General features: G+C 43.3%; 2 protein-coding genes across 3 annotated transcripts in view; one reads left to right on the forward strand and one right to left on the reverse strand.

The window, feature by feature from the left end:
* Window positions 1-2,915: 2,915 nt before the first annotated feature.
* SLC33A1 (solute carrier family 33 member 1) lies at window positions 2,916-23,853 on the reverse strand. The gene is made up of 7 exons (XM_063916115.1): window positions 23,629-23,853; window positions 20,836-21,608; window positions 18,487-18,677; window positions 15,347-15,531; window positions 9,993-10,110; window positions 7,250-7,465; window positions 2,916-4,848 (listed from the first exon to the last, which is right to left on the reverse strand). Exons 2-7 carry the CDS (start codon window positions 21,560-21,562, stop codon window positions 4,675-4,677), a joined length of 1,611 nt encoding a protein of 536 aa, XP_063772185.1. The 5' UTR covers window positions 21,563-21,608; window positions 23,629-23,853; the 3' UTR covers window positions 2,916-4,674.
* A 181-nt stretch (window positions 23,854-24,034) lies between these two features.
* GMPS (guanine monophosphate synthase) overlaps window positions 24,035-24,759 on the forward strand; it is a 170,924-nt gene continuing 170,199 nt past the window's right edge. The window contains exon 1 of one of the 2 annotated variants that reach the window (XM_063916114.1): window positions 24,035-24,283. Coding sequence is in view for 1 of the 2 variants with exons in the window: in XM_063916113.1 (XP_063772183.1) it covers window positions 24,257-24,283 (27 nt within the window). In the remaining variant the exon portion in view is untranslated. The remainder of the gene's footprint in view (window positions 24,284-24,759) is intronic. The other variant, XM_063916113.1, reaches the window with a different exon arrangement.

The following is a 24,759-nucleotide window of genomic DNA, read 5'->3' on the forward strand; positions in this document are numbered from 1 at the left end:
ACCGCCCTTAGAGACTCCATTTTGAACTTGAACTCCCTCAGAAAGGGGTTTAGTGATTTTAAGTTCAGAATGGGCCTGACCGAACCATCCGGTTTCGGTACTACGAAAAGGTACGAATAGTAACCCTTGTATTGCATCTGAGGAGGAACTGGTATAATAGCCTGTGCCTACACCAACTCCTGGATGGCTCCTTGCAGGATAGCCCTGTCTGCCAGCAAAGCTGGCAAGCCTGATTTGAAGAATCGGTGATGAGGGAGATCTTGAAATTTCAGACGGTACCCCTGGAACACAATATCTTGTTCCCAGGGATCCAGGCCAGACGACACCCAGACGTGACTGAAATGTCTGAGTCTCGACCCCACCGGCCCTATCTCCAGGCCTCCAACCTCCACCGTCATGCTGAGGAGTTTGGCGTGCCTGAAGCAGGCTTCTGTTCCTGGGAACCTGCAGCAGCAGGTTTCTTGGATTTTGGTCGACCTCCTCTAAAGAAGGTGTTGGACGGTTTAGCCTTTCTTGTTTTAGCAACCCGAAAGGACTGTGATGCAGCTGAAGTAAAAGGTTTCTTTGCAGCATGTGCAGCTGAGGGAAGAAAAGGTGACTTACCCACTGCAGCCGTGGAGATCCACGTATCCCCAAAGATAGCATGACCTGTGTAGGGTAGGGTCTCCACACCTCTCCTGGATTCCACGTCGGCAGACCACTGGCGCAGCCAAAGTCCCCTACGAGCTGAGACAGACATGGAAGATATCCCTGCAGCCATGGAACCCAGGTTTTTCATGGATTCCACCATAAATCCTGCAGAATCCTGAATGTTATGTAAAAACAATTCAACATCTCTTTTATCCATAGTATCCAAATCCTCAAGTAACGTACCTGACCACTGTACTATGGCTTTGGAAATCCATGCACAGGCAATAGTGGGACGTAGAATCGCCCCTGAAGCCATGTATATGGATTTGAGCTAGTATCAATTTTGCGATCAGCCGGCTCCTTTAAGGCGGTAGATCCTGGAACAGGTAAAACCACCTTTTTCGAGAGTCTGGATACAGACGCATTCACTATGGGTGGGTTTTACCATTTTTTCCTATCCTCAGGGAAGGGGAAAGCAACCAGAACCCTTCTAGAGATCTGGAATTTTTTCTCCGGGTTTTCCCATGCTTTCTCAAAAATAGCATTTAATTCTTTGGACGCAGGGAAGGCTAGCGAGGCTTTCTTATTGTCAGTGAAGTAAGCCTCCTCAACCTGCTCAGGTGTTGTATCAGCAATATTCAACACATCCCTTATAGCCTCTATCATCAACTGCACCCCTTTAGCAAGAGATGCGGCCCCCCTGAGCACATCCCCATCACCGTCTGCCTTGTCAGAATCAGTATCCAGGTCATCTTGCATAATCTGGGCAAGAGCACATTTGTGGGAACCTACAGAGGGGAGACCTGAGGTAACAAAACCGGACCAAACCGCCATAGAGTTCTGTAAAACCTGAGTTGCAGATTCATTCTGTGCAACCCTAGTAGAAATCTGAGAAATCATAGATTTGATAGAGGATAACTATTCAGGCTCCCTTGCTGGTATCTGCGCTAAAAAAAAACCAGTGCAATCCTGATTACATGGAATGAGATCATCCTGAGAGGACATATCCTCTGCAGCATATGACACAGAGTCCCTGGACATAGCTAAATGGAGAACCCAGACACTACACACACACACACACACACACACACACACACACACACGGAGGATAGACAGAGTTTCACCCCCAAGAATGGCAAGAGCGACACAGAGATTGGAGCCAACCTACACACAGCGCTTTCAAGGTATAGGGAGACCCCAACCAGCGCTGACTGTGCACCTTAATAGGTTACACAGTCTGTACACAGCCTCCCCCCTCTTCTACAACCCCCTGGTATCGTAAGGGATAGCTGGAGTTGATATGGAGGGACTGCTCTTTACTGACAGCGTTTCTGCAGGCAGGAAAATGGCGCTGAACGCTGCTGGGTCCGCTCTGTGGAGAAGTTCCGCCCCTTTAATGGCGCTGTCTTCCCACTCTTTTGGAGATTACACTGGCCTGTGGAATTGTGCTGGCAGCGATCCTGGGACCCTGACAGGCTGAGAGGCCAGTGTAGGGTGTAGGCGCTGGTTCAGGGCGCCCCTCACAGCGCCGCACTATGTACTGCTGAGTCCCGGAGTGCAGTTAGTACTGCGCTCCATACCCTGTTGCCGTCATCTTCACACCGGCTCCCCTCTTGCTAGGGGGGGTCGGTGACTGACTCGCCACTGATCTTCTGGCTCTGTAAGGGGCTGGCGGCATGCTGCCGGGGTGAGCGATCTCCTCAGGAGCTCAGTGTCCTGTCAGCGGAGATAGTGGCTCAGACCCCGCAGGGTGGACACTACTCCCCCCCCTTAGTCCCACGAAGCAGGGAGGCTGTTGCCAGCAGCCTCCCTGTAAAATAATAAACTCTAAAAATAAACTTTTACCAGAGAAGCTCTGTAGAGGTCCCCTAGCTGTGACCGGCTCCTCCGGGCACATTTTCTAAACTGAGTCTGGTAGGAGGGGCATAGAGGGAGGAGCCAGCCCACACTCTCAAACTCTTAAAGTGCCAATGGCTCATAGTGGACCCGTCTATACCCCATCGTACTAATGTGGACCCCAGCATCCTCTAAGACGTAAGAGAACTGTTGTAAACTAAAAAGTGATACATTGTTATTATTATGTACTTACGTTAACTAGTGTGTGAAAAATTAAACATTTTAATTTAATAATTATAATTTTCTCCTGTGTACTGTATAGATCAGTGGTACATATCTAGGTGCTAAAAAACAAACAAACAACCCACAAACACGCCAGTAGAAAAAACAAAAAAATAAAAAAAAAACAACAACCGTAACTGGAAACACAAACGTAAACAAGACACATATAAATGACAATCTTTGTTTTTCTTTAATAGTCATATATTAATTTTCACTGTAAGAACAAAGATTCACCCTTTTAGATTTGAAGTTTACAGTCAATCAAGCACTTTAGGAAAATAGACCATATAACCAATGATTCCTGTTCATACAAAATGTTCAATTTCATAATTAAAAGATTATTTCAAACAAAGAAATTTATATAGTGTTATAAGATCATTGTTTTGTCTTATAAATATTTTTAAAAGCATACAAAAGCACAGAAATGATAATAAAATAACCTTTGGAGTATCTGGTCCCAGCCCATAATGATAAATGGAAACCCAGAGTATAATGTCTGTACAAACTGGAAAATAGGTATGACGTATAACGTAGAAATATGAAAAGTATCAGAAACTTATGAAAATGACAGTTAGAAGAAGAATCTACCTTCTTGTGCTCAAATACTATATATTTTCAGCTGCCGTCAATGACAGCGTTTTATGTTCTGCTCTGCAAATCACAAATAACAGATATACCTGTATATATAAACTAGAGCAGTTACAATGGACAATTCCAGCATGTGGTGTAAGGCTACATTGCTACAGTACCTACATGGCCAGTCTAATAATACATATTGTATACTGTATACTTTATTTAGAGTCTCCATTTGAGAAATATTTATCAGTGCGTTTGGGACTACAGTAACATGTTGCGGCAAGTATTATAGTCCCAGACCACGAGTCATATCAGTCAGATATAACTGACAGGAGAGGAAATAATAATAAAATATAAAATTGCAATACCATAAGATAGCTAAAAAATTAAATATGTGCAGGTAAAAAGAAGCAGATATCTACTATTTATTCATATTACTAATGTTAATGGGGTCTTCTCGCTGCTGGTACACAACCGGTTTCCCAATGCTTTAACACTCAACAGCCCTCTGCATCTAGTGTCTCACCTAGCAGGTAACATAGCTGCTGTAACCAAGGTCCACGGAAATCAACGTGAACCATTCTAGTCATAAACCCAAGCTGTAAAAAGCTACTGAAGTAGTGACATGTCTGTAAGCTACAAACATGCGTTTCTGTACACTGGAAGTATGACGCTAACCGCAATCTCTGCCATTTTCACCATTCTGCTGCAGACACATTTATTTACAAGCCCTAAAATGCAACAATGCAATGCTCATTGTTATGCTACTGCCTCGTAAGTAGATACTGCCAATGACTTGTAATAACTAAACAGGATTGTTTATTCATAATCTATCCCAGAATGCAGAAAAATAAAGAACAGTTATGGCTCAATAGGAAAGAAGAAAGAAAGAAAAACCCTGAAATTGGTGATGCTGGACAGAAGGTTTAAATGTATCTTCTCTTTCATAAAATGCTAAGTTTGTTGGCACCTGCTGTGCATATACAGGGGGTAAAACATTGGTAACTGGTGGAGACGAGAGAGGGCATAGAGAATCAATCCTAATGACAAGTTCTCCTTGTTCAAATTGGAATAAGTTGTATTTGAAATCACTTTGAATCGTTCAGTGTAACCACTGTTTTTCTCTTAATAAACTCTTTGCCTGTGATATATGCATTGCGGTGCAAATATACAGATATGAATGAGGACAAATGGAGCAGGAATCACACAAGTCTTGTGGGTCACCCACTTTCTGACAACAACGCAGCATTTGCACTATATCCCGTTTTCTGGACAAAACGTGGCGCTGTGTGATCCACTCTTCACTGGCAGAAATGAATGCAGGCGTTCCACGTTTTTTCCAATACAGTTTTAACAGAAACTCCTCCGTCTGCACTTCCACGAGGACTGCCCTTCATCCTGCAGTTTCTTAAACATTGGTCCCAGAAAGAACCACCAGCTGAAGCCGATGACCACACACACGATAGCCTCCACAAAATAACCGTCTAGTGTAGTCACGCATGTGCCACCTAATTTTAAACAAGACTGCAAAACAAAAGGAGAGAAAAAAAAAGGGAATAGTAAACATCATATTCATATGAAAATGCTACTTCTCTGTGCTTTTTTATGCAATGTTGTTGGAGAATGTATGGTTTTTAGTTTATGTTAGCTCACTTCTCCCAATCCTGCCTATGTTTTAGACTTTTAAATAACTTCTCTTACATTTGTCACAGTAAGTCTACACGGTTTTGGAGCTGTATCACCATTTTATTAACCTCTTTAAAACAGATGCGGAATGAGAAGTGGAAGGACCAGATGCTGTAGTCTTCCCATTGGTTCTCCCACTCACATGACCCTCCATTGTCACAAAGCCCTGGGCTAAAGTGTATTAGCCTGCAATATTGGTGATATAGCCGCTAGATTTAAATTAAAACCAGTCGCTGCTGTAAATCTAGCAGCAGTACCACAAAACCGCAAATCACACGCTACTACACTTGGGCCCTGGTCAGGATCTGGCCCACTGGCAGATAAAATGCACGATACAAACGTTCTTGTTCATTAGTGTATGAGAACTCGTTCATATCATGCAGTGTGTAGGCACCAACGATTAACGATGCGAGGCCCCGCGCTCGTTAATCGTTGGTGCCCCGTCGCTTATGCATGTAGACCAATATGCACGAGATTGTCCATATTAGCATGCAGTGCTATGGAGCCGGGTGACGAGGGGTATTCCAGTTCTGGAACACCTGTAATATAACTCGTATATACTGTAACACACATTCCAGTTCTGATATACCTGTAATATAACTAGTGTATGCTGTAACACATATTCCAGTTCTGGAACACCTGTTATATAACTGATCTATACTGTAACACGGGTGGTATTCATGTGACCGGTGGTCGGGAGACAGACAGTCACATGACCTCCTCCACCATCCCGACCCCTCACTATCCCGATGGTTGGCATGCCGACCAACAGGGACTATTTCCAATTGTGGGTGTCCACGACACCCATAGAGTGGGAATAAAACCTGTGGCGACCGCAGGTCGCCACTGAGCCTGCAAGGGGCTTGCTGCACTCGCCCCTCCCAGCCAAGATCCCGGCGTCGGTATGCTGCCGGGATCCCGGCGTCGGTAAGCTGACCAGGGGGTCTCCTGACCACCGGTCACCCATACTACACCCCTGTAACACACATTCCAGTTCTGCTATACCTGTAATATAACTGGTGTATGCTGTAACAAATATTCCAGTTCTGCTATACCTGTAATATAACTGGTGCATGCTGTAACAAATATTCCAGTTCTGCTATACCTGTAATATAACTGGTGCATGCTGTAACAAATATTCCAGTTCTGCTATACCTGTAATATAACTGGTGCATGCTGTAACAAATATTCCAGTTCTGCTATACCTGTAATATAACTGGTGCATGCTGTAACAAATATTCCAGTTCTGCTATACCTGTAATATAACTGGTGTATGCTGTAACAAATATTCCAGTTCTGCTATACCTGTAATATAACTGGTGCATGCTGTAACAAATATTCCAGTTCTGCTATACCTGTAATATAACTGGTGCATGCTGTAACAAATATTCCAGTTCTGCTATACCTGTAATATAACTGGTGCATGCTGTAACAAATATTCCAGTTCTGCTATACCTGTAATATAACTGGTGCATGCTGTAACAAATATTCCAGTTCTGCTATACCTGTAATATAACTGGTGCATGCTGTAACAAATATTCCAGTTCTGCTATACCTGTAATATAACTGGTGCATGCTGTAACAAATATTCCAGTTCTGCTATACCTGTAATATAACTGGTGTATGCTGTAACAAATATTCCAGTTCTGCTATACCTGTAATATAACTGGTGCATGCTGTAACAAATATTCCAGTTCTGCTATACCTGTAATATAACTGGTGCATGCTGTAACAAATATTCCAGTTCTGCTATACCTGTAATATAACTGGTGCATGCTGTAACAAATATTCCAGTTCTGCTATACCTGTAATATAACTGGTGCATGCTGTAACAAATATTCTAGTTCTGCTATACCTGTAATATAACTGGTGCATGCTGTAACAAATATTCTAGTTCTGCTATACCTGTAATATAACTGGTGCATGCTGTAACAAATATTCTAGTTCTGCTATACCTGTAATATAACTGGTGCATGCTGTAACACACATTCCAGTTCTGCTATACCTGTAATATAACTGGTGCATGCTGTAACAAATATTCCAGTTCTGCTATACCTGTAATATAACTGGTGTATGCTGTAACAAATATTCCAGTTCTGCTATACCTGTAATATAACTGGTGCATGCTGTAACAAATATTCCAGTTCTGGAACACCTGTAATATGACTGGTATATACTAGAACACATACAGTATTACAGGAAGATAAATATATAGGTAATGGTTTATATAGCCATTTACCTCAGCAGCTTCATGGTCAACACAGCTCTGTCCATCTGTTCCAACACATTCTTTACTTGTCAGATGATCCACAAACCAAAGAGCCATTGTAGTTGGCCAGTTCCCTCCAAGATTAGACACTGTGTTTAAAAGAGTCATGTAGGTTCCTCCAATCAGGGGATCACTAACTTTGGCATTGAAAGCCATGACTGCCACAAACATACTATATAATGTAATCTGGAAGAGAAGAGAATAAAGGCCATAAACGATGTTTCGTAACAATACATTTGTTATCTTAGATTAAGGTAGTTTGGGAGAGGAGCTAGATTAGTTTTTTCCAGACGCTAAGCAAAATCTACCACATATTTAAAAATAAATAAGTATATTATCAAAGAGAATGAAGCAAAAAATAATAATTGAGACTACAATTTTATATCTGGACCATAGGATAGGAAACATACATGCACATTTTATGAAATATGGATGTATAATACAATGTAAAAAACAAAGTATACAGCAGGCTGAAAACTAACTAGACTCCCTATTATTGTTTAGCCACACCATGCAGAATTATGTAGACAGAAAAATGCATCACCCTGCCTTTTTAGGGAACTTAACACATTGAAAAATCTGCACTGATTGGGACACTCCTCCGATGCTGTATGTGGCCGTCAGCCTCCTCCTCCACGCAGGCCCCAACCCCAAACCAATAACATCACTGCGCACAAGTGACTTGACATTAAACCCAAAGATCTATGTTTTAGGTGGGGACTGATTGCCCACATCGATCTGCTACTGGCTGTGAGAAAGCAAGGCAGTGATTAATTTGCTGGCAGGACAATGTGACGTTAGGTGCTGGGTGAACCGGGGTGGGGGGGTTCTTCGGGCAGCACCAGGACTGGTAAAGGGAGAGGAGATTGGAATGAACAGAATCAGATGTGCTCCTGGGTATCTGTGTTGTGTGGCAGAACTGTGTGAATGGCAGGAGGCAGTGTGATCATGAAGAGATACGGTCAGCAATCTGGCTGGTGGGACTGCCTTAGTGTTTGCAGAAGAATGGCTCTGTGGCTGGTGGGACTGCCTTAGTGTTTGCAGAAGAATGGATCTCTGGCTGGTGGGACTGCCTTAGTGTTTGCAGAAGAATGGCTCTCTGGCTGGTGGGACTGCCTTAGTGTTTGCAGAAGAATGGCTCTCTGGCTGGTGGGACTGCCTTAGTGTTTGCAGAAGAATGGCTCTCTGGCTGGTGGGACTGCCTTAGTGTTTGCAGAAGAATGGCTCTCTGGCTGGTGGGACTGCCTTAGTGTTTGCAGAAGAATGGCTCTCTGGCTGGTGGGACTGCCTTAGAGTTTACAAAGGTATGGGGTACAATGGTAAGCGTCTGTGGTGGGCACATGATCCCCTGTCCTTAGTGGGTGAATGTGGGGACTGGGGTGTAGTGCATGCACAGTGGTAGTAGACTGGGGTGACTGTAGCCTCCACGTCTGTACATAACCCTGCTGATCCCACTGCTGCTACCGCATTCGTTCTCTGTTGGCTAGTGTGGTTGTCTCCCTCTCTGCTGGAGGGCTGCACGCTGGTCTGTCTAGTTACTTTGTGCAGTATTAAATGGGTATGTGTTGTGGTATGGTGGGTACTGGAGGAGCAGGAGTGGTCGGATGACATGTGGCGAGGACTGTGGGGCCCTAAAAGGACCAAGACCAGTTGAATGTGAAAGATCTAAATATGATATACTGTATACTTTAGTACTAACATAGCTGCAGCAAAGCATCACAACCAAAATGTTGTCTTTCTAAATTAAAATGTGCCTTCCTTAGTGATCAGCACCCTGCCAAAAATATCCTAATGAACACACATTGCTCACAATCCAGCTTGCCAGGTCAAGTTAATTAGAAAATTGCTGTATTTCACCCCATGCAGCTTAGTGTTGGCCACCAAGTTTTGGCATAGGTCTGCTGAACATCCATCCTCTGTACTAAGTCACAGGTTGCAAACAAACAATGAGCAGACAGGCAGCTCTGTGAACAATGGCAAATGTATATATTGTTTTACTGCATACAATGATACATTTACAAAACAGTGACTAGACCATCTCCATTATTAGAACTAAAGTTAGATTATTTCATTTTTAAGATTTTTTGAATAAAGACTTACAAATAAAAGTTTTAAATAGGGAGATGTAGTTAAGAATGGGTGGTCTTCACTTTGTCGGCAGTTGGGTTCCCGGCGACCAGCATACCGGCGCCAGAATCCCGACAGTTCTTCTCCCTCTTGGGGGTCCACAACCCCCCTGGAGGGATAATAGTTAGCGTGGAGCGCATAGCCCGCCACCGTGCCCGCAGCGTGGTGAGCATAGTGAGCCCGCAAGGGGCTCATTTGCGCTCGCCCAGCTGTCGGTATGCCGGCGGTCAGGATTTCGGCGCCGGTATGCTGGTCGCCCGGAGCCCGACCGCCGGCATAACATACTACACCCGTTAAGAACAAGTGGTGTTTACGGTTCTCCCACATTTCTGCACTCTGCATAAACTAACTATATATACACATACAAACATGCTATGCAGCAGAGTATACTGAGGGAATCAGGACACAAACAAAATGACTTACAATAACATGGAACAGACGGTAGAGAAATAACAGCTAACACTACACTTTCAGAATTGTCATTTAAATTAAGGGTCACAATTTATTTAAACAGAAACAGAGAACAAGGCCTGAAAATGGAGTCTGTGAGAGTGAAGATGGACAATGAAAATAATAGTATAGTCACCTGATGTAAGGCATAGCTCAGCAACAAAGCAGCATAGTAGTAAATAGGAAACCCTCCATCGTGGCTTACTTTTGGAGTCCACCAAACTAAAAAGGCAAATTCCAGGCCCATAATCAACCTTCAAGAGAAATTGGAAACATCCATTTTGCATAAAACCAAATAATGTGCATTTATATTAGAAGAGAAAGCAGGCAGAGAATGTGAGGTGTATGGAAAAAAAAACAAAAATTTTTTTTTTTTGGATTAAACCAGGTTGGGGTTTACATTAGTGTTTTAATGGAAAAAAAATAAAAACTAAAAAAAAGAATCCTATTAGAAATCGTGATCAACCATGTTTTAATGCTTTCTAATATTAATAATGTTATTAGGCTTTCATTTATTTAACTTTTTAAATAAAACTATTTTTTTACATCTTATTATTCCTATTGCATCTGAATAGATGTAGATAGACTAAATATATTAATATATATATATATATATATATATATATATATATATATATATATATATATATATATATATATATATATATATATATATATTAGTGTTCACTCTATGCTGTTATTTAACAGGCAAAACCCGCCCTGCCCCTTTTGCGGCGCCCTGCTAGAACAGCCGCCCGCTCCCTGCCCTCCCGGCGTGTATAGATGCCGTGCGCATGCGCGCGGCATCCATTCACGCATTGGGAGAGGGCTGGGGGAAGCCCAGCACCGACGGAGGTGCTGGGCATGCCCCCAACAGTGACGACGCCGGCCACAGACGCTCTCTATAGTAGCGTCTGTGGGCCGCACCGCCCCCTAAAATGATGGAGGCATGGCCACGCCCCCTAATTTGCGTGGCCGCGCCCCCATTTCGGCCGCTCGTGCACACATGTGCCCCCGGAGTCGTCCGGCGCCCTGCCCCTTTTCACTCCTAGAGTGAACACACACACATATATATATATATATATATATATATATATATATATATATATATATATATTACACTCAGATATAGATGATATTGAAAATAAGAACAACTTAATATTAAGCATTAGTCCTACTTATTACTTATTATAAGTAAATAAGTCTGAATAGTAATACTGAATGGAAAATGCAAAAGTACTTTTCTTCAGAGAAACACACACTCAAAAAGGAGGAGTTAACCATTAGTACTAGGCATGTCACTGGCATTAAACATTTTTACTAAAAACACTACTTTTTTAGTATAATAGCAGGGAAGTGTAAACTCTTCCGTCTGGCGATCAGCTTAGTGGTGATGCGCTGTGCCTCCCTGCCCGGTTGGCTCCAATGCGCATATGCGAGATCCAGGGGTGTATCTAGGAGTCGGAGCGCCCCTGGCAAAGTAAGGGGATGGGCGCCCCCCCATGTTTGAAATAGGGAAGGCGTGTGTGCTGAAAACAGGGCTTGGCCACAAAATAGTACCACAAATTCAAATTACAACACACAGTAGTGCCCCTTACTCATTTTAGGCCACACAGTAGTGCACCTTATACCCATTATGCCCCACAGTAGTGCTCCTTATACCCATTATGCCACACAGTAGTGCTCCTTATACCCATTATGCCACACAGTAGTGCTCCTTATACCCATTATGCCACACAGTAGTGCTCCTTATACCCATTATGCCACACAGTAGTGCTCCTTATACCCATTATGCCACACAGTAGTGCTCCTTACAGTGTGAGCCTAATTCAGATCTGATCGCTGTGCTACAAATTTGGTTGTCCTGCGATCAGGTAGTCGCTGCCCAAGGGGGAGTGTTAATTCGCCCGTGCAAGTGTGTGATTGCATGTGTAAAATATCCCTCAGTCAGCGGACAGCTGCAAATCCGTTTATAACTCACTCACCACTGAATGTTTTTTACAGTGTGTGCAGTCCAGGACTAACTCCTACAGTGCGAAAAGAACAGGTTGATCAGGTTAGGAGCTGACATCAGACACCCTCCCAGAAAATGCTTGGGCACGCCTGTGTTTTCCCTGACACTCCCAGAAAATGGGTAGTTACCACCCACAAATGGCCTCTTCCTGTCAATCAGCTTGTGAATGGCTGTGCAATCAAAATTTTCGCACCAGCTTGTTGCTGTTTGGTGACACGTGTGTGCATTGTGGTGCATACCCATGCACAGTCAATCGATAATTGCCCGCTGTGCCCACAGCAGCAATCAGTCTGAATCAGGCCCTGTGGCCAGTGTTTAGCAGCAGCAATTTACCATGATTTATTAACCTGCCCGGGAAAGTATTTATGGTCAATGTAGTAGGTAATACCAGTGCTGGTGGCTGCCAATCATACAATATGTGAACAAACAGAAGCAAATCCTGTCCTTCACCACATAACTGACCCTAAGGATGACATATAAACACTATTTACTTAACGTAATATTTCTTCTAAATTTCTGAATAATAAACTTTAGGCCTAGCGGTGCCGTGATTAAAAAAAAACTTTGGGATCCACTGGGGTAGTGTGTTCTTCTCCATATTACACCCCCCCCTCCCCTCCACTGGGCAGTGTTCTCTTTACTATTACAACGTGCAGTGTGCGCCACTGTACATCCTCCCTCTCTCCACAGTGTGCAGTGTGCCCCTACTCACAAAAGGATCCATTTGAACAGAGCGTTTTCCATGGGCAGGGGGGATGACGCTTGTCACCTCCCGGCCGCTCCTCACCCCTCCAGCTGGACCTGCAGGAGCTGCTGCGCCGCCCTCCACTCATCAAGCACTGTGGCCCGGTGTCTCACACTGGTCGGCTGCAACGGGACGGGTATCACCGCATGTACTTACTGTAAACAGCGCCGGTGCTCGGTGCCGCATTACCGTGATAAAGCGCTAAAGAAACTACAGCTCCCAGCAGCCCTTGCTGCCGGGAGCTCCAGGCAGCAAGGGCTGCTGGGAGCTGTAGTTTTAGAGCGTCCTTATTGTAGTGCGGTACTGAGCACCGGAGCTGTTAACAGTAAGTAGATGCGGTGCGAGTCTCCGTCCTTGCCAGGCACTGCTCAGAGGGACTGGGGCACACTAGGTTCTACCCATGGCCACGGATGACACTGCCGGGTGGCGCCCCTCAGCCGGCACCCCTGGCAAGTGCCATCCTGGCCAATGGGTAGATACGCCCCTGGCGAGATCTCACTGGTTGCCCGGAGTCAACTCCCGCTACAGCCAGGGACCGCGCTGTCCCTGCTGTAGTGATAGGGCATCTACACCTGCAGCTGTCGAAATCAATAGCTGCAGGTGTCAGAACAGTGAGTGCCACTGACTGTTCTTACATTGCCCTGCATTATCAGCGTGCTATCTAAAAAAATATAGCAACGCCGATAATGATGGGTGCTATCACTGGGCGCACACCACTGCTGTCATACATGGGGAAGGGGGGGGGGGGGGGAGCGGTATCAGTGCACATAACGTGCACTGATACCACTCCCCCCCCCCCCCCCCCCCCCCCCCCCCCCCCCCCCCACCGTACCCCATAATGACAATTAATATATCTACCCCACAGCCTGTAAAATATGTTTGGAGCTGACTAGTTGGTACTTTCTCTCTCTCAAAGCTTTAATAAATCTGCCCCTAATTATGTAAATTAATTGGAGGCCTAAGAGATTACTTTTTCATTTTAAGAAAAATGACAATCTAAAGTTACGGCACGTTTATTACAAACTATACATAATAATAGCTTGTAAAAGTATTAAAATGTAAAAGGTATTGAAATCTTGTGTTTTTAGTGGGCATACTCATACAGACATATACAAATATTACCTGATTTACAATAAAACAATTCAAGTTTGCTGCATTATACTGTACTTTCCCACTATAGTGCAATATGTCTTGCATATTCACATAAATGAACACTAAAAACAAATAGTGAAAATAAATCTACAAGAACACCAGTGAGTTCAGCCAGTGTGACCAGTATCGTCACTAGTGTGATCTGAAAGCAGCCGTGACACACAATGAAGGTCTAAATCAGGGGTGGGGAACCTCAGTCCCGAGGGCCGTATAAGGCCTGCAGAGCCACGTGATTCGGCCCTGCCAGGCTCACCTAGCCGGGCGCCTGCTGAGATTTTGTCACTATTGGGCGCCTGGCTTCTTGCCATCAGTAGCAGCCGGAGGCAGGAGATCACTCCTGAGCTCCGCCTTCCGGCTCTGGCAGTGTGTGTGTGCTGCTGTGCAGTGTTATGGGAGAGACGTCATGACTTCTCTCCCATAGTTCTGAGCGAGCGGTCAGGTGGAGGGCAACAGTCTGGAAGCAGGAGCGGGGCTGGTGAGTATTGTGGGTTTTTTTTCTATAAATGTGTGTGTGTGTGTGTGTGTGTAAGCGTCGCTACTAGGGGGCATATCTAATGGGGCATAACAACTGACGGGGCATATCTAATGGGGCATAACAAGTGACAGGGCATATCTAATGGGGCATAACAAGTGACGAGGCATATCTAATGGGGCATAACAACTGACGGGGCATATCTAATGGGGCATAACAACTGACGGGGCATATCTAATGGGGCATAACAAGTGACGAGGCATATCTAATGCATAACAAGTGACTAGGGGCATACTTACTGGGGGCATATCTACTGGGGCATAACAACTGACTGGGGACATATCTACTGGGGGCAGGCTCATTTTTAAGTTGATAATTTTTGTATGGCCCCCGAAGGATTTTTTAAATATCCAAATGGCCCTTGGTAGAAAAAAGGTTCCCCACCCCTGGTCTAAATCAATAAGATCACTTCTAGTCGTATAGGAAAAGGTAGACACATGGCTAACTTGGCCTCTGTATGCGACTATATTCCAGAGAGTAGTAACAAGCCCTATATGCACTTTATGGCTTTTTGGACTGTGTGCAATACTTGTGTAGCATTATGTTCCTTATAATGAAAAGCATGGATATGCTATACGTCAGTGCTGTCTGACTTTTCACGTATGGGGAGGGGGGAGGTCTGGTCCAGTGTATCAACATAATGGTGAAGGCTTGGCTAGCACAGCACTTTCGTATTGTAATAATATACAGAGTACAGTAAAAATGGATATAACTCCATGATAAAGCAAAAGATAATACAATTAGGAAGAGATTCAATTAACCACAAGGTTCAGGGTTGCATAGTCAGGGAGGCCTCTTTGCCTTAGTGCAGTATGAGGACAGCTTTGTGGTTTGCTATGAATGCTAAGAGATGGCCCAGAGTGCGGGAAGCAGCCTGCGGTCTACTGTAGGTTTGAAGGACATCTGAAATCAATAATACACTTGGCCCTGTGTATTTTTACAGGTATTGCCAGCAGAAATATTCTACTTTAAAATAAAAGTATAAGGAAAGAAATCACTTTCACATCAACACAACACTTGCGATTACATTGTTAGTTGCACACTGACCTGAAAGGCATGGCTTTATGGAAGATGTTCAGTGGTTTGGGTCCAGCCGTGTATTTGCTGATTATGAGAGGCAGTAATATTTGCAATGGTACTATTGGAACAGCCAGAAGAGCCAAATGTTCTTTGGGAACTCCCCTTTCTACTAGTTTCAGACCAGTAACCGCATCAGTTGCTGAAAACCCAATCTGTAAGAACAATAACAACAATTATTTTATTTATATAGTGTGCTTTTCTCCAGCAGGATTCAAAGGGGGCATCCAACTAGCTGCGAAAATGCAGTGGCACTTATTACTGAAAATATAAGATAGGCAAAATCAAACAAATCCCCCAATAAGAGCCAGCATCGGGGCTAACAGGATAGCCCCCGGTGAACCAATTGGATATCTCCCTAAGCTGCTTTACCAACAAAAAGAGCATAGCAAATAAATTCTTTATTTGTAAAATTAAGTACGTAGATCCGACACGCACAAAAAACATGCTGAAATACCTATAAAAGGATAATTACACTCTGGAAAATATTTTTTTTACAGCCGGAAGGAATAACATTTCTGAAAACTCATGCGCAGGAAATAGCTGCTCTAACCACAAGCATTTGTTTTCATTTTTGAAACTGCAATAAGAGTGACAGAATGTGCTTATGTACAGTATGAGTAACGTCACTTTTCCCTAGGTGCCAGTTCTTAAAAGTCACCTATTACTTCTGATACTTGGTTGTCAAATAGACTAGACCAATGTTTCCCAACTCTCGTGTTCAGGGAACCCTAACAATGCATGTTTTCCAGGTCTCCTCACAGAATCACGCGTGAAATGCTCAGTACCAGCTGTGGATATAAAATATGTCAGTCAGTAATTATTACACCTGTGCTCCAGCAAGGAGATATTGAAATCATGCTCTGTTAGGGTTGCCTGCATTAGTCAGTAGTCAGTCCCCTCCCCTGGTTTCCATCTACATGAAAAATTAGAAAAGCAATACTCCTATATGTGTAGTGAGTTGTACACTGAATGTATGACTTCTGTATATAAAATGTGACGGTGTGCAACATAACCCTTTGCATTTTAACACTGCCTTATATATGTATGTTATCGCCACTTAGAAATAAGAATTATGTGCAGTTTTACATACGTACTTTTGTTTTTGTTTTGTATAAATAGAAGAAAGATCTGGGGGGGAAGAATAAAAAAATAAATAAAAAAAAAATGGAGTTTTTTTGCAATTTTTTCCCCTCCCAATTCAATTATCCCCCATTTTACGCCAGAAAATGTTTAGTTTTCGGGCAAAAATATAAAGGGGGGGAGACAGGAAAAAACAGGCACCCAACCGACTTTTCAAACATTTGAATTCCCCCATAGAATCTGTGATAGGTCCTTGAACTTATGTGTTTTCACGCCAGCAATCACGGAAACAGGGCTGATTATCAGGGATTTTTTTATTTTTTACTGCCTCAGGCTGGTGAAAAATATCCTAGATGAGAGTCAGCTCCAGGGCTAATAGAAGGGGGGGGGGGGGGGGGGGGGGGGGGGTGTCCAATCAGAGCTAATTAAATTTCCTTTTTTACTGTGATACAGTTAACTTAATGGCAACTGCCCTTTTTTACATACATATATATATATATATATATATATACACACACACACACACACATACACACACACACACACACACACACATATACACAAGTTTGATATGTAATTACAGACACAATAGGTGTTCTAGCGCCGTTCTTACACAAATCTGTATTTTTGAAAAGGATTACTGAGCCCGACCTTAAATCTGTAAAGAACTGTTAGGGATTCCTCTTGCCACGTACATGACATTAAAAAGGTCTTTGTTTGCTTTCCTGCATTGGTTCTTCTGGTTTTGTTACAAAACACAATGGATGGCACAACAATATGCCAAGCCTCTTGTTTGCTAACTATACAATTACTCCTGCAGTAAGAGAGGAGTGACACACAGAAGTTGGTGTAGACGTTACAAAGAAAATACACCATATTTCCAAGCAGGTATAATTATCCTTATTTTTAGGTTAATGTTCAGAAAACATACGGTATAATCTATTGCTATAATGTACTTTTTTTATATGAAAGTAATGGCTACTTCCTAGACAACCTGAAGTAACTGTGCACATTCACTCCAACCTCAGCCACTGAGCTCTACAGCTTCAGCTAAGTGACAGTTGGTCTCTCCGTGGGCTTCCCTCACGTCTCTTTCTCGTTCTGACAATGAGATTTGAGGGATGGCCTTGCCAAGGTAGTGTCTGGGTGGTAAGATGAAGCTTCCATTTCCTCACAATTGATCCTAACTGGGATACCCAAACACTTGGTTATTATTTTGCAGTGTCTTATTTTGTGCACGTCTGTAACTTCACTTTTTTTTTGGAAGTTCTTTGGCATTCATTTTAACAGCATGATCAAATGTATTTGAATATTATCCATATACAGGTAAAGCTGTACTTTTTAAGGATTCACAGGTAGATGCTATAGAAAGCAAATTATCAGGGCAAGATCTCTCAACCGTGTAAAGCCAGAGATTCCACAGCACAGAGGATGAACACTTTTACAAGCAGCATTTTTTTCAGTATAGCAGACAAATACTGAATTAGGAGTTTGAAAACTTGTTTTAAGGGTCTGTCTTAATAGACAAATCCGGTCATTTTTTTTTATAGGCGTTTACAATTTTCCTTTTTTTTGGGGCGGGTAATTTAAAGCTGCACATTTTGGTTTTAAGTCAGAATAAAATGTATCTGTCGTTACAGAATGGTGCATGTGTGTGTATTTATTAAAATAAAGAAAAGAGTGCTGTATATCACATGATAGAATCCGTATTTTGTATGTTTATTTTCACAGGTTTTGTTATATGTAATTGTTAGCATTGCTGCCTCACAGCACTGAGGTCTTGGGTTCGATTCCCTCCAAGGGAACTGTGCGGTGTTAGAATGTTTGCGTGTGTTTCATCCGGGCATTGTTAAAAGTAATTAAACAATAGTTAAAAAATAAAAATTCACATGAAAGAACGGTTTTACACACTTTAGGAGAGTGCAAGGGTTTGGGAGCAAGCAGTTATGTCATTATACAATTTAGACAACATGGCCAGATATCAGCATTAAACTAGTACAAAGTAGAAATATTCACATTGCACTCACTTTAGCCGTTAAGATCAGAACACAAAACTTGAGCACCGCCGGCATCCGCAATATGCTGAACAGGAGGCTGTACGCCTCGGTTACACTCTGAGTCTCTTCTCTACTAGCTCTTCCAGTAGAGTTTTCTTTTTTCAGCAGTGCAACTAAAGTTGTAGTTATAAAAAATACTGCTCCCCAGAAGAACAAGAAGTCTGGAAAGACAAACACAGTGTATTACATATTAGCTATGTAGTGTGTACATTTTTTGTTTCAATAATGTTCCATAAAGAGCAAACATAACACAGGGATTCAGGTTCCCAGGCAAACAATTTGTTTTTTTCATGAGAAAATCTGATGATGTAAGAAGAATTGTGACGCTTTGTAAGTAGGCTATAGGTGTGCAAGCAAGCAGTGGCTTTGTAGGGAAATTCTCTATCTAGTAGCACAACCATGAAACATGCCTTCCACAACATTTTGTGGAGAGATGCATCAAGCAGTGTAAAGAGATGAGAGAGAGGACTAGTGGAGAAGTTCCCATAGCAACTAATCAGTTTTGAGATAACATTTATCAAGCACATTCTTTAAAATGATAGATAGAATCTGATTGGTTGTCATGGATAACTTCTTCGCTGGCCCACTTCTCCACTCTTTACATTGCTTAATAGATCTTAAGACCTCGCTGCAGGACCTTATGTGGACTAGAAATGATCCAGCAGCTAAGCTTGATACAGATAGTGTTTGACCACCCATGTGTCCAACCACATTGGGCAGAGATATAGGGGGTAATTCTGAGTTGATCACAGCAGCAAATTTGTTAGCAGTTGGGCAAAACCAGGGGGGTAATTCCAAGTTGATCGCAGCAGGAAATGTTTTAGCAGTTGGGCAAAACCATGTGCACTGCAGGGCAGAGGGGGGGGGGGGGGGGGGGGGGGGGGGGGGGGGAGGGACAGATATAACATTTGCAGAGAGAGTTAGATTTGGGTGGGTTATTTTGTTTCTGTGCAGGGTAAATACTGGCTGCTTTATTTTTACACTGCAATTTAGATTTCAGTTTGAACACACCACACCCAAATCTATCTCTCTCTGTACATGTTATATCTGCCTCCCCTGCAGTGCACATGGTTTTGCCCAACTGCTAACAAAGTTCCTGCTGCGATCAACTCAGAATTACCCCCCATGTGCACTGCAGGTGTGGCAGATATTACATGTGCAGAGAGAGTTAGATTTGGGTGGGTTATTTTGTTTCTGTGCAGGGTAAATACTGGCTGCTTTATTTTTATACTGCAATTTAGGATTTCAGTTTGAACACACCCCACCCAAATCTAATGGGCCCTACGCACATACCAATCCGCCGCCGAGCTGCCCGACGGCGGGGGGAGTGTAGTTCCTTCACTCCCCCCGTCACCTGGCTCCATAGAAGTGCAGGCAAATATGGACAAGATCGTCCATATTGGCCTGCATGCACAGGCGACGAGACACCAGCGATGAACGAGCGCATCGCTGGTGCCTCCACACTGAAAGATATGAACGGTATCTCGTTCATTAATGAACGAGATCGTTCATATCTTTGAGTATTATCGCCCAGTGTGTAGGGCCCATAACTCTCTCTGCACATGTTATATCTGCCCCCCCTGCAGTGCACATGGTTTTGCCCAACCGCTAACAAATTTGCTGCTGCGATCAACTCTGAATTAGGCCCATTTTCACTACGCAACTGCTCTATTATCCAATAGGAGGCAGTGCAGATGCATTTAGTTATATGTAAATGAGTTATCACCTATGACAGCATGAATATAATACTCTTATATTCATGATCTTATAAATGTTTACGTTTAGATCTCCTAAATCGTGATACTGGTCCTCTTTAATGGATTGTCATTTTCAGACAACTCCACTTCTATGGACCGGATTCAATTACAGAAAAGGCTTTAAAACCCGGGGCTATTCAATTACTGTCCCTTTTCCACACACATTTACCCACAAAATCTGGGATGAGTTCCCAGAGCTATGGATTAACAGGTTCACAGCACTCACAATCATTGCAATTAACACGGATTTCTCTTTGAGCCTCCTCAGACTCGAGAAATCTGTGCTAATTGCAGCTTGCGTGCTGACCACACGCCGCCGCGGGCTATAACTGAATAGCCCTGACAGATGAATTAGCCCACAGTAAATAACCGCAGCTAATTGAATCTGGGCCTTTATACCAGGGAGCACTTCGTACTGAAATCCCCACTGAAGAGAAACATAGGAAAAGTGTGGCCCAAAGTAAACATTGCTTTGAAGAAGAAATCATTTTCAGAAGAAATATTCTTTCATATATGGACACACATATGTAAGAGAAAGTAATATACATTGTAAGACATCTACCTGGGAGTGTGACCATTCCCTTAGGCTGCGGTGTATATCTTAAGTACTTGTTGCAGAAGTCTGCCGATTCAAGTGCTAGGAAGAGAACATTCCCCATGAAGTATCCAGCAGTTTGTCCCACAGAGTTGCACGTTGAAGCATACCCTACATTTTTTCTGGACAGCATAGTCAGAGCCCAGCCGTCCACAGCAACATCCTGCGTGGCAGCCAGGAATTCAAACAGGAAGAAAGTGGCAGTTAAAGCAAACATTTGAGGTCCATGATCTCCACCCAGGAGGTCATCTACTGTAAATGACAGGTAAATCATAAACAATCCTATTAAGTACTGTGTAGGCACCAACCAAGATTTCCTGCGGCCAAACTTCTTGATATATAAAGAGTCTACCAGTGGTGCCCATAGCAGCTTGAGGCTGAAAGGCCAAAAGACAAAGCTGAAAATGGCTTGGTCCGTATAACTCACATTTTTGCTCTGGAGGATTAACGGAATACTCCCTGCCAGTCCCAAAGGAATCCCCTGCAAAATATATAAAAAGAGCAACAAGAGGATATTCCCCAGTTCTCCTTGGAGACCTATAATTCCTCTGTGTGCAGGAACTTCAGGGTCGTGTAATAATGTCTCTCCCTCTCCTTCCTCCAGCACATCTTGATAGTTGTGGTCATTACTGTTCAAGGCATCAAACTGGCAGTGCTGCCGACGCTGCCTGCTGTCTTTGTGAGTGAGTGTCATTTCAGGCTCTATCTTTGGCTCCTTTGTACTTGTGGAAATATTATACCTATGGAGAGAAACAACGGAGTATAGCACACAATAGTACAAAACAGGCTAAAGCAAACTATATGGTGTCATACTCAGACTAAACGTGAGTAATGAGTATTAATGCCTCATAATACAGCATTCTGCACAACAGTAAAGCCGCTTCTGAAATGTAATGATCACCTATATATATCCAGCATAAGACACATATCAAGTTTTAGGAGACTGGAATATCCACCCCATATTTCTATTTGTCAAATAAAGTGAAACCATCATAGAAAGTGTAAGAGTAATATTGATTAAAATGCTTCTGCTGTATTAATGTTTCAATATATTCTAAATACTGATATATATATTCTAAATACTGATAGATAGATATATATATATATATATATATATAATGTCCCTTTACATATATTATAAGGTCATCGTTGCTTGTATTGTATGTGTGAGACAACAAGTGATTTCCTTAAATACTTTACAAGATAGAATGCGAAGCCAGAAGACAGAGAAAGACAGATATAAAGATCTTCAGCAATCGCCTCATTCTTTGACAAGACAGACTCCAGGAACAGTTTGGGACTGTGTCTTCTGAATATTACCTTCTATGTCACTGAAACTTGGAATACAGGTTGAGTATCCCATATCCAAATATTCCGAAATACGGAATATTCCGAAATACGGACTTTTTTGCGTGAGAGTGAGATAGTGAAACCTTTGTTTTTTGATGGCTCAATGTACACAAACTTTGTTTAATACACAGTTATTAAAAATATTGTATTAAATGACCTTCAGGCTGTGTGTATAAGGTGTATATGAAACATAAATGAATTGTGTGACTATAGATACACTTTGTTCAATGCACAAAGTTACAAAAAATATTGGCTAAAATTACCTTCCAGCTGTGTGTATAAGGTGTATATGTAACATAAATGCATTCTGTGCTTAGATTTAGGTCCCATCACCATGATATCTCATTATGGTATGCAATTATTCCAAAATACGGAAAAATCCGATATCCAAAATACCTCTGGTCCCAAGCATTTTGGATAAGGGATACTCAACCTGTATATATAATTACCTAATTTTATACTTCACTGTGATTGGAGGGCATGTGATAAGCCCACTTCTCTTTTGGTATAAATTAAAGGCTCTCCCTGTCACAGAGAGGACAGAGCAGTATTATACTGACAACTGTGTCTAGTGTGATTTCTTGCTCTCCAAGACAGAAGGGCTACTAAGGTGTTGGTAATAGGTGTAAGCCTTATTACCCCAACAAAAGCTACACCCAAATAACTATAATTTGAAGTATAGAAAAATAATCAATCCTATTAAAAAAAAAAAGTGTGTTGGGAGGGGGGAGGGGGGCTGAATGCCTGCACATACGCTGGGGGTGACATAGTAAAAGTAAAACATAGAAGAGAAACATATTGTACTTGACAGGTTATAGCAACTAAACGGATCTCCCCGGGGACAGTAGTCAGGACTGAGAGATATTATCTTTAACATGAACACCAATCCACTGAGATGAAATAATGTGAGACAAGACAATACAGAACACACCAATGATGTACAGTATCACGCGCTAGTACGCAGAATTGTGCATTATAGCAAGTGCCAACAGTAAATGGCAGAAATGATTTTTAAACACAAGGAGGTTATAAAATGGATGGCAAATAATCAGTAATGGGTGGATGCATCTGGGGAAGATCCTATGTACTAATGTTGGGTGACATATTATACCTATGTAAGGTAGGTAGGTTGATGGGTAGGTGGGTGCTCACACTGCACAAAGCAATAAGGAAAGAGGAGAACCAGTCATTGTCCTGCTCACTGTAACATAGAGACGTCTCTGTAAGTAATGCCAGTGCTACCATGCTATGTGCCCTACGGCTGCATGTGCCCGGTGCTGTAACATGCTTACACAGAGTTGCCGGCTTCTGCACAGTGCTATAGCCTGTACACCTGCGGCTGCTAGTGCGGCGCCACACAGCCAGTGTGCTTGGCACATTATAGGAGCAGAAACCCTCACCCTTACTTACCTGTATGTGACAGCTCAGCACTACCATCTCACACCGGCCATCCTGGATTAATATCGTCCGCCCTAAAACAAGTTCCTCATCCTCCAGCCAGCACGGAACTAGTTATCTTCGTTTTTGTTGATGGAGGGACGAACTTTACAGAGGGACTAATCACTCCCCAATCCAGCGTTAACTGCCCCGACAGCGAGGCGTGACACGCACAGCTGCGCAGACGCTTACAGGACTAGCGGAATCCATGAGTTTTAAGGGCAAAAATGACCATATGCCCTAGGTACCCGAGCCGCAATATTGGTTGTTATCATGACGTTTAGACTATCCAGGAATGACATAGTGCAGTGTGAGATTATAGGGTCACACCCGGTATCTCACGCTCTTATCTTTGTATTCTCCGGCTTCTGTTGCTAATCTACCAAGAGCGAATGTGTGCCTCCCGGATGTAAAATGGCGCCCCGGGTGTCAGTAGTCGGTCTCATGGCCGTTGTTCACTAGGGTTCCCCCTGGCGTTGGAAAAGCAGGAGGCGGGGAGACTGCGGATCACACACTCGCCACCACCATTCTATCCGGCGCCAAAGCCGAGCTCCCACACAGCCATCCCCCCAAGCTGCCGCCGCTCACCCCGCGGCCACCCATGGCTCTGTGTAACGGAGACTCCAAGGTCAGTCAGGGTGCGGGGCGCAGACGGTAAGGGGGTATAGGGGAGTGTGGCACTGGGCTGGGGCTCACTAGCCCACCATAAGCCGAGGCCTTGTGTCTGCTGACAGCAGCAGAGTGGGCTGAGGTGTAGCCGGGGAGATGAGGCCGGGGTACAGTGACAGCAGAGCCATCCTCTCCCTGAGAGACTGTATCACTGCTGCCATGCCCATCACTGTGCCCGAGATGTGCCCCCTCTGTTGGAGGGGAGACCTGTGCTGGAATCAGGGATCTTATGCATAATGTGATGTGTGGACGAGTCCTGTGATCTGAGCCATGCCCAGTGCCACACGTGGGTGATGCCGTGTTATGTGAGCAGTGCCAAAGGCATGATGCCAGGCTACAGTGTGCCTATTACCTGGTGGTGGGGGTGAAGGGGGGGAAGAGGCGTACTCTTACCTACATTGTTAAGGGGGGAATAATATTCTATAATACAGCCCA

The sequence above is a fragment of the Pseudophryne corroboree genome, chromosome 4, assembly GCF_028390025.1.
Source record: "Pseudophryne corroboree isolate aPseCor3 chromosome 4, aPseCor3.hap2, whole genome shotgun sequence".
Taxonomy (NCBI): Eukaryota; Metazoa; Chordata; class Amphibia; order Anura; family Myobatrachidae; genus Pseudophryne; species Pseudophryne corroboree.